This window comes from Corvus brachyrhynchos, unplaced genomic scaffold (genome assembly GCF_000691975.1).
Source record: "Corvus brachyrhynchos isolate BGI_N302 unplaced genomic scaffold, ASM69197v1 scaffold14, whole genome shotgun sequence".
Taxonomy (NCBI): domain Eukaryota; kingdom Metazoa; phylum Chordata; class Aves; order Passeriformes; family Corvidae; genus Corvus; species Corvus brachyrhynchos.
Window position 1 is genome coordinate 7,050,669 of NW_008239110.1, and position 15,484 is coordinate 7,066,152.

At 36.4% G+C, this 15,484-nt stretch overlaps 1 protein-coding gene across 1 annotated transcript in view; it reads left to right on the plus strand.

Annotated features, from left to right (window-relative positions):
• Positions 1-15,484, plus strand: part of LACE1 (lactation elevated 1) — a gene marked incomplete at its 5' end in the record, with an annotated part of 59,902 nt that overhangs the window by 32,251 nt on the left and 12,167 nt on the right. The window contains 3 exons of the mRNA XM_017739405.1: positions 2,644-2,726; positions 6,150-6,220; positions 6,477-6,577. Of these exons, the coding sequence (XP_017594894.1) occupies positions 2,644-2,726; positions 6,150-6,220; positions 6,477-6,577 (255 nt within the window). The remainder of the gene's footprint in view (positions 1-2,643; positions 2,727-6,149; positions 6,221-6,476; positions 6,578-15,484) is intronic.

Below are 15,484 nucleotides of genomic sequence, written 5' to 3' on the forward strand. Positions count from 1 at the left end.
AGAAATATCTCTGTTAGGCAGTGTTTGTAGCTTAGAAGGGGCCCAAAAACATAAATAATTTTTTGAACACACAAGCTCTTTTTAACTAGAGTCACTAATGATAGTGTTTTTTCCTGAATAGTTATAATACTAATTACTTCAAAGACAGAGAAAAGAGAAGGAAGGAAAAAAAAAAAAGGTGTCTTCTTTGTAGCTGTATTGGTAATATTTACATCTTCAGTTCCATGGTTCTTACCTCCAAAACTCATCCAGTGTAATGTTAAATCATGGAGTCATAAAAGGCTGGCAGTGCATTTAAGGAGTGACAAGTTTGTAAGTGGAACACAAGTGGACTAAAACAGTGTAGCACTGGGCACCCATTTCTGTTTCATCAAGCTGCAATGACCTGCATAGTATAGGCCAGTACAAGTCTGTATCTGAGTGCACAGGACACCTGCTTGTCATTAGCAGCTGAGCCTCCTGCACCACTGTAAATATCAGGGAACAAATTTACACCAGCTACAGTGTTCAGGTGTGCTTTTCCTCTTTCAGCCCTACCATAACCATGGAATACTCTTAAGTATATGTGATTCTGTGTTCACTTTCCACTATGTGCAACACAACACCCTGAGGGAGCAGTAGAGTTTATAAATCCGACTTAGGGGCCAGAGATGAGGCTGAATTCATGTAAAATTGCCCATCTCTTGTTTCCAGGATAAAAAAAACCATAATGATTAACAGCATTACTATATATGCAAGTATCTAAAGTTAATCTAAGTAATCTCATAGTCCTCAAAGGTGTAGTAGTAATCTGTGGGGTTTTCCCCCTACTAATGTAAAGAAAATATTATTTAAGCTAATCTACTACTTTGGAAAAATATACCATTAGGTGGAAAGATGCTGGCAAAGAAAAGCTAAGTGCAATAGCTTTGCTGTGAAATTTCAGTAATCTTCCCTCTAGCCTTGGCTGCCAGACTGATGCTGAAGAAAAGCTTAAACATCCTCCCTCCCTTGTGCATAATTATTACATGCCTCTGGAACTTTTTTCTTCTGCTCTGTTATTCTCTTTCTTTGTAAGCTCTCATGAAAAGAAAGGGAATAGATTATAATAATATTGTAGCACCAATGCTATTGTGTTTGCAGTAGCTTTAGTCCAAGATAATGATTTGATTAGCATGGCTTTTTCACTTACTGGAATTAAAGATACATGGATTTTCCTGGGATTCTGTGCTTTCGGGATGATTTCTTTCACCTTCTTTCTTCAGCTGTATGTCTTTGCAGAGAAGTTGGAGGTTTAATGTAGGTATAGATCCTTCACTAATAGCCAAGGGCAAAAAATTAATGCAATGACTCATCACAGTAATTCCTGCAGATATTTGTGATCTTTGTGTCCTGTGCAATGCATTTGTTCAAAAGGGCCATTGTTCCTTAAATCGCTGATGATAGTTCTTCTAATTTTTTTCCATACAATGTAGTTGCTATGAATGAGGTTTGACATTTCCAATTTTGTTATTTGAATGGCCTCAAGGAGCCTTTGAAAAATTTGAACATGCAGAATATGAAACGCTTAACAAGAATATGAAAGACAAACTAATAGTTCAGGGTGCAGTGAAGAAGCAGACTGATTTAGTGGGTTCTAGCAAACTGAAGAATTTTAGTGGTGTTGAATTACATTAAAAAAAAGTTTTATTGCTTTAATTAAATTGTTACTAGAGCTATATTTTCTAAAATACTAAAACTTTTCATCTCTTTCTTCTATAGCTTCTTTTGCTTCTTACTATATATAACGCCCAGAAGTTGTGTGTGTTGGAAGTAGTCATAACAGATAAGCAGAGCTATTCCCTTTGCCAGGGGGGTAAAATCTTGATCCCACTGATACTAGTGAGAATTCTGCTCTCAGCCTAAGGCCTTGAATCAAAAAAAGCACCCTTTAGTACAACTGGGTTTGAGTTTTCTAACAGAAGCAATTATTGTAACTACTCAGAGACATCTGTATCACACTTAGAATCTTACAGGTTGTTTAAAGAGGAACAAAAAAGATCCTTTTCTGAGTTAATTCGGACATTGCAAAAATGAAATAAAATCTTTTTGATACAGAGCTTTGTTTATTCACCCCTTCTCCGTTTTGCAGCAAAATTTGTTGTGGTTCATATATTTGATATTTGTATGATAAAATCTTTACTATTCTTAGAAGAAGGAAAAGATAAAATTATTTTTAGCTTACAAAATAGAAGTAGTTTCACTTGTTGCTAGAATTTGGTTGTGTTCTGTTAAACTTCTAGTGCTCCTAATTTTGTATTTCGAAACATACATATTTTAATGTGGAAATAATTATTTTTGCAACAAAGCAGTGCCTAGAGAGAATGAGTAATATCCACCCTCATTTCATTCCGTGTGCTTCTAATCTATGTTAACTTTTTTAGTTGATGGACTTGTGATAGCCTTTTTTGTTTTGAATATGTGAATGATTTTCAGCCTATTTCTTTGCTTCAATAATTACGAATGAGACTTCAGCTTTTAGATCTTGAATTTCAGTTTTGCAGATGATATTCATGCTGATGATTTATCTCAGCAGTATCTCTTCTCTGTATCTCAGACAATAGTAAATACAGCTTTGGCTTGAGGAAAGCTATTCTTTTTTTTTTTTTTTTCTTGTCTCTGTAGAAATACTGCAGCACAGTCCAGCTTGATTCTGGAATAGACTACAGGAAACGAGTGCTTCCAGCTGCTGGAAAACTTTACTACCTGTAAGTTTATCTATTATATTGTTTTTGCTCTCTTTTTCCTTCTTATTAGCCAATAATTTCCTAGTCAATGGGAAATGAAAAATGCATAGTAGAATTAGCAGGGTGTGACTTTTCCTTTCTTTGCCTTCTGGTCCATTTTGTTCAGCAAACCGCCTTCCATTATGCCTTGATATTAACTTCATTAAACTACATTTTCAGTACCCACACTAGCATCATTTATAATGTGTGACTGAATAAAAACTAATTAGATTTTTTGGGGAGGTGTGGTGTTTGGAGAACTGAAGTGACAGATGGTTAGAAAGTAATGAATATCCTCTTGTAAGAGATTGCACAATTCTCTTATAATAGAAGAACATCCTTATTGTATTTAAGTAATTAAGTATTTATAGAAGTCCAATGACAAGGATTCATTTAATTTTGGGTGTTTCCAATGCTGTGGATTAAAAAATCCAACACCCTTCTGTTTTGACAGATTGTTTGTGTTTATCATGACAAAATTTCTTTAGCACTTTATATTTGCAAATCAATATATTTTAAAATATATTCACAGTTGTGTTTATGGTTGCAGTATAAATCTGCCTAATAGGAGCATCCTCTTTAATACTTTGAAACCTTTGCAGTGCAAACATTTTTCTGTCTTATATTTTCTCTTGTAATATTATTTAATGAGTGACAACCTGAACAAAGCAGACTACAATAACTTAATATTAGATTTATAATGGTTATACCTTTAAAATACTGATTTAAAAATCATGTTCCCATTAAGGAAGGTAGAAAGGTGGGGTAATTTTATCTCTGTAACAGGTGTTTGAAACCAAGTATGTCCATGCTACTTTTTAATGAAGTTAGGTGTTGTAGTTGTTTGTCTGGAAGGAGGATTACTGCTTGGTAGAATTAGAACTGGTAACTCTTCCTGCTTCTGAAAGGAAATGACCGAATTTCATATATGGAAAACAGGTCCAATGCAATCCTTAAACTGTGACTGTATGAACTTGAGAAAAGTAGCTCTTGTTCTATATTCTTGCCTGGCTTCACTTTCTGTGCACTTTGCCATGTCTGCTCAGAAGTACTTTTTGAAGCCACTGCTGATACCCGTGTGTTGCTCATCATGGCCCTTGTTCTGATTGCTGCTTTCTATGCCTTGGTGCTGCTTCCTGTGCCTGCTGCCCTCTGTGACTCTGTTGGACACTTGTGGAGAGCACCTGCCATATTCTTTTCTCACTGTCCATACTCTGAAGAAAGGAAAAGGATGTTTGTGGTTTCTAGCAGGTAATAGGATAAACTTGGTGCCTGTGTCATCAGCTCTCAGAGGAGAAGCAAAACAAACAAGTTCCAGGAGTAGTACCCAGCCAAAATAATTAATTGTGTTCTGCTGTAAAACTTATGATCAAGTGAATGGCAGAGATTGGCAATAATTCTGTTTTATGTTCTCTTACTGGAAGGATGTTGGTTGCCCTCAGAACCTGATGTGTAAATCATTCGGAAGCAGTGGGGGGGGAAATTATTAAAAACCTCCCGTAGCTGCCAATGGAATTAGGTACTTATTTCCTTGTCCTTTCTTCTTTTGAGGGAACCTCATTCATTCTTCTATCCAAGCTGGTTCATTGGAGCTTTCAACCCTGTAGAACTAGCTTAGTATGTGGGGGTACCTTTTGTTTGGTTTGTTTTAAAATTAGATACTGTACAGTATTTTGCTACAGATTTTTGAAATTTAATTAGCAGTCTTGCCCCCCAAAGCGGAAGTTCTTTTGCAACATGTATATGTTCTTCTATTAATAGCTATAGTATCATTGTCACATTTTTTTAAGAATTCTCTTGATGCTTCATATTTTGTGTAGTCTTGTCTTCATTTAAAATATGTAACTGAGGGTTACTTAAAGCTGTTTCATACTCATCTGGGAGCAATCAGTGTAACAATTACAAGATGCCTGATGAAAGCAACTTCATCGGTCTCAGGTGTTTATTTTCAAAACAAACTTTCTTGGCAATTAGATACAAATATCCACTTTAGCATCATATTCTCCTATTTCTTCTGGTAGCCTTTCCATCGAAATTTCTGATACTGATATGCGTGCACATGCACATACTTTCTGACATACACACACACACACACACATATATATATACACACATACACTCTTTACCCCCTTTTATGGCCTTTTTTTTCTGGTGTTGTCTGTTCTTTTTCATTTATCATTTTGTCAGAGGAAAGCATCACCCCAATATCAATGTTGAGAGAAACTTCTAGAATTTTATGTGACCTCCTAGCCAGAAAAGGTTTTTTAAAGTCTTTGAAATTGTGGGTGTTTTTTTTTCCCCCCAAATTCTTTGTATCTACAAGATTTGTTATTATTAAGCTTTAGCTAAAAAGTAGTTACTCAGTTCTGCTGTTAACATTTTTAAGGTGCTTAAGGCCTAACAAACAGGAGAATATTTGTTTAACAAGCTGATCTTCATTTGTCATTTCAGGGGATGTTTAGAACTGTGTGAAGCAGTGTGACTTTAGTGCATCAAGATCTATAAAATAAGACTTTTCACACTGAAAGAGTTTACACAAACTTCAGTGAAACATCATATTATCCTAGTTCTAGTTTGTTGTCTACCATAACATTAATTTACTATTCTCAGCTAGAAATCTTATCTATCTATCTATCTATCTATTCATCTTTAAGAATAAAACATTGAAAGGTTGGCTCCCTAGCCTATTCAGTGATTTTAAAAAGTTCTCTGATTGGACTAATTTTTTAAATTCTTGTGGCCTAGAGGATGAATGTAAACTTTACTTCAGCTATCAGCACAGATACTTCACATTTTCACCATCTGTGGTTGATTTTTTTCCCAAGTAGTATTAGGAACAGAGGTTAGGAAACTGCTAAAACTGCTGATGCAGAGATCATACTGGTGTTTTTAATTTCACAGTTTAATTTTGCAAATTGTTTGATCAATACAATCAGTTGACTTGACACAGTCCCCGTCCTCCCCCACCCCCCCAAAAAAATCTGCTTCAACGTTTAATTTCACAAAGTCTCCTGTCAGAAATTTCAAAGGATACTTCTTTGGGTGCTTGACTGCCTTGCCTTGCCTTGTCTATTTGCTCTTATTTTGCATGCAAGATAGAGCCAGAAGCCTTTTTTCTCATTGTGTACACATAGTGTTAATGGATCTGCTCTGCCTGTTCTGCCTCATTACTCGAAACAGCTCAAAACACAGAAGTCTTTCAGTGTATGCAAATAAGGCAGAATCATCTACCTGAGAGTTAATATTCTCTACTTTTAAGTGTATTCTAAATGTAATGTTTGTATTTAGAGCATAACATCCTGTTCTCTTTTTTTTATGGGCAAAAAGCTAAGCAGGCTCAGGCAGCTGTTTGATGTTGGCTTCAAGTGTTATTAATTTCATATTCTATTATTCTTTTCACTGTAGCACAAGTGAAGCTGATGTGGAGGCTGTCATGGATAAGTTGTTTGATGAGCTGGCTCAGAAACAAAATGATTGTACGTAAGTTAATTTCTCTTGAAAGAGAATACATTTAGAACACAATGCCCAATCTCCACTGACCAATTAATAAGTTCCATTGCTGTATATGGGTTGATGCCACACTCAAGTGGCAGTCATTGTATCAGCATTTTGTCTAATTTATGTGTTGAATCATGTGCTATTATTCATGAAGCTATGCATTTCCTATCTGTAAGAGATGAATTTTATAGTAATTATCCAGAGAAGATTGAGTCTTTGTTCATGTTCCCATAGTAACTAGACCAAGGATTCTAAAAGTGCAAGGCAGAGAGCTGAGGCTGAATAAAGCGTGTGGAACCATTGCAGACTTCACGTTTGAAGAGCTGTGTGACAGAGTGAGTACCCAGTCCAATCTAGATCAGTTAATGCTCAAAAAAATTCAAACTGCACAAACTTGCTATTTTCCCAAGTTGCAGTAAATTAAAGAAGCCCTTTTTAAAATCTTGATAACAGAAATAGTTTGAACTTAATGGAGAAAAAAACCCTTCCTCGAACCATACTAATTTTCTTTTTAATGATATAGTAAATTCACTCTTAGGTGTATCACAGATTGTCTTCAAAAATCCTACTACAGTATATGCCTGGCCTAACATCACTGCTGGTGTATGAGTGGTGGTAGCATATCAATATGTAAATAGCAATCAAATGCTGGTTTTATAATCTGGGGTTTCAGTTTGACACTCAAGCAAAGGAGTAGTGATCCTGGCACCACTAGGGTAACACTGCTGTTCCATGCTTTGGTTTCAACTGCATGTACAAGGAATGTTTAATCCCAGGCCTTCTCAAAATATATCAGATTTTGCTAAATGCTGCCACATTCTCTGCTTAAACATGTGAGATGTGAATCTTGAAAAGTTCTCCTTGTATTTGACCTCCAGTGGGTTGGAAGGCAATTCCCCAGGAGTTGCATTGTACTTCAGTGATCACTGTACTGATGTCTGAAGTTATTGTTAAATGATCACAATCCTAAACTGGGCCAATAGCACTTTTGATTCAGGATGGTGACCTGTCTTTTGGTGATAACATTATGCTTTCACTTCCTTGCAGCTACCAAGTTGATAATAATTTGGACAAAAATTTCACTGGTTGTGTTTCAGACTGTAGGTTTTAGACTGTTGGTTTTCAGTTTGAGACAACCAATAAGCCATTTGTAAGAGTGGAGGTGTGTCATGGGTAGAACAGCTTGCTTTTCACTAGGGATTTTGAGACTTTTTCTGCCATGTGCCTCTTAAAGTATTGGAAGCTAAGCTGTCAGCAAATACTGGTACAATTCTTTAGTCCAGTAAATGCCTTATGTACTTAAATGGGATGATAAGTTGCTTCTAAGTTGAAGTGCTCTGATTAGCTCATGTCAGTGGCCTGAAGGTTCTCATTCTGGATGAGAATTATTTGGGGTTCAGATCATCTTGGCATAATGGAGCTGAGGGTCTTGGTTAGAATTCGGAGCGAGTAAAGAGAATCCTTCTGAAATGTTAATTGTTGTTTAACAGTATTGTTCTTACATGGATTGCCCAGGCCTTAGGGAGCCTTGCTGTCTCATTTCAGATGCCTTCTGCAGATGTATTGTGGTAATCTCTTACAGCAAAATCACATGCTTAAAACAAAACCAACATGGCAGACCGTAAATGGTTTTCTTTTGACAACTTCCTCAGTCATCACTGATTTTTCTCTTCAGATCATGTATCTTCACAAATATTACATTAGCATGTTGGTAAGGGGTATCAGTGTGCTTCCTTCATAGGTAGAAAAGTATAGTCATGAACTTCAGAATTGTCCATTAAATTTGGATGAATGGCCAGAGTTGCCTCCACTGTGATTTTTTTCACGACTATAAACTTTTGCAGTGATTCATAGCAGTGGTAGAAAATTTCCCTCGGTATAAGCTGCATTTAGGACCTTGCCTGCCCTGCTGCCATTAAAATCTGCTAAAAGGCAAAATTCAAACAAGGAAAAATTCAGCTGTCAAGCCATGAAACCATATTCCTGTTTTTCATTAATTCTTTTAAATTTTGATGGAAAAACTTAATCATTCAGTGTCTTTTTTAAACAGTCAGAGTGGGAAATTGCTCCCACTCATGTCACAGAAGACATCAGCAGGATCCAGAAGAGTGCACTGGTGGTTTATAGCAAAAAATGACCCAAAATGAGGAGACATTCAACATGACAGGAAGTATAAAGTAATTTTTATATATTCCAGTAAGCTGGCTAACAGTGGGAATGATTTGTGGAGGTATAAAGCAGAAATCTGTAGGGGACATAGCAACAAGGTATTTTCTACCTCTTGTGAAGCCAAATGGTAGGTAAGTTGACAGGCATCATAAGTGCTACTATTAAAAAAAGGGAAGTAGAAAGCTGAAAAAGACATAATGAAAAGCAAGATGGGCAAAAGAAAATACTGGAGGGGAATTTTTTTGTATTTGCATGGAGTCAATCTGCAGGTTTCTTTGTGCAGGGCATGGGGACAAAATCCCGTGGGAAGGCAGATAGTATGAAGGGACATGGGGCAGGAAATCATCTTCACTGGGGCCTGTTGCAACCAGGGAGGAGCTTAATGGACAGCTCAAGCAAAGCCTCCAGGTAGATAAATGAAATTTCAAGTTGGTGTTGTAGGAGCTCATTAAACTTCTAACAGAATTGAAAACAAAATTTGCAGTTGGTTTTATATCAGTTTTCAGACGTGGTGACAAGCATGATAAATGGGAAGTACTCATTAATGGGGAAAAATGAGAGATAATTGCTATTATCGAAACCTTGTGGGACAATTCATAAAATAATAATACAGAATGGGTGCTTACAGCCTACTTAAAGACAGAGTGGCTAAAAGAGGTGGAGAACAATGTGCAACACTGAAGGTACTGGTACTTGCCTTAAAGTTAATTAATACAAAGTTCTTGAGTACATATCAGTCTACTAATTAACAAACCCAGAAGGATAGTACTCATAGGGATCTGTTGCAAATGGAGCGTGAGGTGGATTGCTCCTTGAGCACTTGGCTATAAAAAGCATATAAAGAAAATACACTGTTGTATGTTATGCTGTAGATGAAACACAGGAGAAGGTGAAATGTAATTAGCCAGAAAATTGCAAATGATAATTTTCTAGCATAAAATGTACTACATCCAGTACAAGGTCATTTGATGGGAGCTTACAGTGATGAATTCATCTAGAATTTTGTGTTGTGTAGGAACAATCTTCATTTTCTAACATTTAATGAAAGCAAAAGTTATTCCAAACAGTGAAGTTGCATATGTGAGTGCTCAGGAAGAGTAGTTTTCAAAAGCAAATGGGGAATGTGACTAACTGTAAAGGGAACTGTAAACAACAACAACAACAACAACAAAAAGAGCAACACAAAAAAACCCAAGAAGGACTCTTTGAGGAGGAAGATAGTAGAAGTATTTCCTGTGTCACTGTTGAGACAGAATCAAATAATATGGAATGAATGGCAACTAGTTATGAAGTGCAGGAAAATTATAAAATAAAGATCATGGGCAAATATGTCCATTCAGATAAAAGACTTATTAAGTAAAATTGGAGTTTTGATATTTTATATTATCTGAATGCTACTGGTTTATTCTTAGCTGGAGATGGATGAACTCTTAATAATGATGTGGAAAAAGGAAAAGGTTTTGCAAAAATTAAGTGTTCTAGGTGAAGCAGAGTGAAATATTCATTTCACTAAAGGATGGTGAAATAATTTTCAGTCTGTAAATAGTTAACATATATTAAAAATAGCCTGCAAATACAATGTGTATCATTGGAGTCCTGGAAAACTAGGCTGAGATCTCTGACTAGCTTTTTATTTTTGATAAATGTTGGAGTGCAAGAGACATGCCATGTCACTAGAAGAATGCACTATGTGTCAGTATTAAAAACCAAACAAGTAAAATTCACACATGCGTATGATGATGGGTGGAACTGCAGGCTGTTGGTCAGATTTTAGTCCAGAAAGGGTAATGGAGAAGCTGATTCTGGATGCATACAGTGGATAACTAAAGAATGGAAATGAAATTAATTCTCTGGTCTCCCTGACTTTGTAGGAAGGGTTTAGTTTTGAAGATGCTGTTCTTACTAGGAAAGTGGCATTATGCAGTCTCAAGAAAGTATTTGTTAAATGGATGGCTAATTTAGTTAACTAACCTGTAAAAAGAAATATTGCTGAAGGTTTGTTGTTTGTAGCATTTCTAATGAGCACATTTTTATATGAAGCCCAGTATAACAGGTTTTTTCTCTGGGAGTTTTGAATATAACATAAATACTAATACAAACTTGCTGTAACTACAGAGTACTGTGTGTATGGGGGAGGAGCAATAAAGACAAGAATGCTGTGTGCAATTTATTTCTTACCAGAACTGGTATTTTGAGGAAAGGGTTGGTGGTTTTTTTGAGAGTTTGTTTTGTTTTGCCTTTTTTACATCTAAGCAGACACAGAGCTTCCTTTTATTGTGTATTGGGTCAAAACTGGATGTCATTTTAGGAGGTAGTTTTTGTGTTCGAGCTGCATACTAGCTTTTAGGCTTAGCCATCTCTAAAATGCAGGGGCTTGAAGTACCCCATGATCTTTCCTGGTTTTAAAGTGCCTGAAACTAGGGATGTGAGGGAGTCAGGGTCCCTGCTCCCTGTTGACAGCTCTCACTGCCCCTGCACATGCAGTGAACAAGTTCAGCAAGCTAGCAGGGGAATGTGCTCAGTCCATTTTGAGGGAATAAGCAGCTCTTGTCCCCCTCATACTTCTGGGAGTAGGCATTACTTCTCAGTTCATGATCAATCTGTGCAGTCAGTTCAGACTGAGTTTTTCCAAGGCTTATAACTTCCTTGGATTTGAGGGGGGTTTCACAGGACATGTATAGGAGATTTCCCTCATACCAAGCAACCTTTCTTCCAAATTTGACATGCCTGGTCCGCATCATGGAAGTACCTACAACTTACAGTATTATCCTGGAGTTGCAGTATTATTTTTTGAGTTTTCTGAAACTGTTGTATACCACTCACTGCTCATGTGGGTGTCGGTAAATCATTGCAGCATGAGTGGACAACATTGTACTCAAAACTTGGTTAATTGATTCCTTTGGCTATCCATTACCCTGAAGTGTCCAGAAAAAACAGTAAGTTTTGCAAGAATCAACATGTGGAAGGATTGTTGTGTTCGTAAAATAGCTTACCACTCAAGTGACTCTGCTTTCACTTCGTTGCCACAATCTGTCTTCTAGTCTGGTCTTGGGTAACTGTTGCATTCCAAGGGATAAATATCCAGACCTAAAAATCTACATTTATTGGTGTAGGATTAAGGAAATGTGTTTGAAATTTCTCAGATAATTACTTACTGACTTTTGTAATACAGTGTTTCATTTGAACAGCCTGTAAAACCTCTTCAGTTTCACTGACGTTTCCTTTGAAATAAAGTCAAAATTCTAAGGGAAAATATTGAAACATTTTCCACTTTATCTGATATCACACAATTTCTTGAGATGTCAGCTAATACATAATAGATGAAAATAGGAAAGCAGCAATTGGTAACCTGATAGTATTTGTAACATCTCCTAGCTTAAGTAGAATTTTTGTAATAGCTTTTTAATTAATACCTGGAGACCTTGGGAGTTAGAGTTGATAACCTTTCTGGTATTACAGTATTTCATTTCTTGTTTCATATGTTAGCATAAAACTTTTTCATGTCAAGACTATAAAGAGTTATTTCTGTCTAAAATAATGCATCAGATACTGGTAATTACTGATTGTCCATTAACGTTTATAAAAATAAAATACAGAGAATATATTGTATGCAATGCTGATATGATATGCAGTTGACTTGCTAAGCTGTTGTGTCCACCAATTTGTAAATCATAGTTTCCCAGTTGAGGATTACCCCAAGTTTTATAACTTAGTTGATATCAAATTCATACACTTCGCTTTTTTTTCTTTACTAGCTATGTGAACATGTGGAAAACCAACAAAAACCTGGATGAGAGGATACTGATCTATTTTGGTTGCTTTAAAGCAAAGGAGAAGCAGTTTTTCAGACCTGACATGCCAGGGTTTACATGGCAGTGTGGCACGTGGTGGTCTTTGTCATGGGCATGAAGCAGTTACCCAGTACTAGAATGGAGCCCTGTGAATGTGCTTCTCCAAGTGTTATCAGCCAGGAGGTTTTCATGGTTTTCATCAAAACGTTTTTTATCATACCACCTTTTCTAAGGCCCCATAAAATGTAGCCCCAGGAGGCTGGGACAGGCACCAGGCAGAATAGGGACATACAGTTCCCAAATTTTAATGCTAACATTGACTTCTCCTGTTCTTAGGGGCCTTTAATTTCTTTCTTCCAGTTTCTCCATCTATACAATGAGGAAAACACTACCAGTGGTGTTAGATTCTTGCAAAACATAATTAGTTAATTTGTTAATTGAGTTAAATGTGTGAATGAAAGATCACCAGATACCTTTTAAAATAAAATGTATATATTAACTTGGCAATTGTGCAAATATGTCTCATCCCATTTTAGTGTGTTCACACATGACAAAGTGTTCATTGCACCTTAGAAAAAATCACCCTCTGCCAGTCCCCTTTCTTCACTTCCCTTTTAAATTTTTCTTTGAAAACTGGTAATTGTGGCAGTTTGATCTGGTGTAAATAACACGGACAACAGTGTGCCTGCTGTGTAATGTTTCACGGAGCTGAGGGAGATCCGGAGTTGCTCTCGGTGCTCCCCTGGCTTGTGCGCAGCAGCTGCTGCCCTCTGCCGGGAACGCCGGCTGCGGACCGCTCAAGCGTGGGAGCCTGCTCCTCACAGAGGCTCAGCTGCTTCCCTTCATGGATCCTGTAGGCTTTCCACTAAGTAACCTAATAAAGCCTTTCATCCCACTGCCCAGTACCAATGAATGTGGTGTCTTAGCATAATGCTAACCATTAGCAAACATATGGTAGCGTAAAAACTCTGAAAATACATTTAATATCAGTATTTATGTTGTAAAAGGTTATCCTACTGTGAATTTTTTTTTCCTAGTAGTTATTTAGTGCTTCTGAAATTGGCAAAACAGAATTTTTGTGTAGATTAGCACAACAAATAAGTGGTGAACAGTTTCTGTTAGATTGTTGTTCTATTGCAATAGGCACGCTGTGCAGACCAGGAGGAAGATGTAGTTCTTGAGTTGAATAGCTTGCACTTCAAAAGGAAAGATGTACCTAAGCTTTAAAAAAGAAGTGAAGAAAAACTCACCATTTTCAAATGCATCGAATGATTTAGAAATGCAAGTGTCTGTTTTTGTCAGCTGAGTCTGCCCTACATGATGACATAACTCAGCTGCATTTGCAGTTTAATGATTCTGAATAATTTTGAGGGAACTATCTTCATTAAAAGCTGCTGAATGTATCCACAGTATTATTTGGTGTCATCTTTAGGATTGTAGGATTGTCAGGTATAGGTGTCAACAAACATACCACAGGCAAGCACTATTTTCAGTAACCTTTTAGAAATCATAGTTTTCCTTAGTTTGTGATCTTAGTTCTATTCCTAAGAGATTAGCTTTTGCAGCTTAAGCTCTAGACTGAGAGTCTGTCGTTTATTAGCTACATTTGCTTTAAGGATTTAATCAGCTTCTCTACCTCCCCCAAAAGCTTGCCTTATCTTATTCAGGAGTATGTTTTATAAAATAAACTCAAGAAACTTATTTCAGGTGGAAATATTGTAATACAATAGTATTGTAATAACCTCCTTTCTGTTTTATGTGCATCAGAGATTAATTTTTACAGAGCACTCCCTTCAGTGAAAGCTGCATAAACCTCGAGGGTTTAGATCCTGTACTTTATAGACCAGGGAATACAAGATTTTTGAAGCTGATTGTAGTTTTAAGGGTTTGCCTTTTTAATTTAATTTTTTGTTCCTTAAATTCTTGAATGTACTTCTCTCTCTTTCTTCAAAGCTTTGTTGGTCATGGTTTTGAAATCTTAACAGTAAGTGTAAATATTTAAATAGGCCTATAAATTTTTTAAGGCTTAACTATTTTTGGAGACCATTTCATTGATAATGCTATACTTTGGAGTTGGAACTGGAAATTTAGCAGTGAGAGCTTTTAGAGCAGAAACATGCCTTTTGCATTCTTCCAGTATTCAGCCAGCTTTGACCATATTGTTTAAATAAATACATAAATAAATAAAAAGAACTGGAATTTGCAAGCATCTTCTAAAGCAGAAGAGCAAAGATCTGAAACAACTTTCCACTATGAGAAATGTGACTAAAAAACTTTTGCTGTAAGAACAAGCAAAATTACTTCTTAACAGAATTCTGTGGTGAGATAACTTGAGATAACAAGGAGGGCTGTGCTTGATCCAGAAAATATCTTCAACTCCAGCGTTTACAGATCTTGGATTCTTGCTCTCCTGATTGGAACTACATGATCTTTAAGGTATCTTCCAACCCAAACTGTTCTATGGTTCTATGATTTGCACTGCCATCAGTATCTTTAAATTTTTTAACTGAGTTAGCCATGCTCTAATGACTAACTGCACCTCTTCCCATTTTTATTTAAACTCCAGCATGCTGCAGCATCATATATCATGCCTTGGGTTTTTCTGTTCCTTTCTTGGAGTTAGAATTTTGACATATTATCTCAGTGCACTGTTTTATGAGCTTCACTAGAGATAATGTGTTGTTCATTTGGAAACAACAGAGCTTTATATTTTTTTTTAAGTTTATACTTAATGATCAAGTTGTAAATATTATCTGGTCTTAAACTGTGTATTGGTTATAGGAAGTGTTAAGTTGTTATTGGAGTGTTAAGAGTGTCTGCACAACATTATAGTTACTGTCAATCATGAGTCTTTGGGATTGGCCGCAACTGGCCCTGGAATATCTTTCAACATCAACAAAAAATATATATTCTCTTGAGATGACATATCCTTTTCTATCATATGTAAAACATTCTGTATTCTTCAGACAATCTCTAAAAGGTGATATACTGGGCCACTGATGAGTCAAAAAAGAAAAAAGATGCTTTATACTATAATTAAATGGATTATATAATAGAAACAGGAGACGACTAACTCTTAGAACAGCCCACAGAGAGCTCCAAATAATAAACATCCTACTTGAACTGAGATGATGATAGCTGCAAATGCATTAAGTAGACAGAGAAACAAAAACAAATGAAGGTGAGAACTCAGTCAAGCAGGCTGAAGTGTAGTAAACACTTTGTCAGGAGTGTAGCCCATGTTAGTGCTAATGTGTTTTGCATTAGTATGATGCCTGTAAA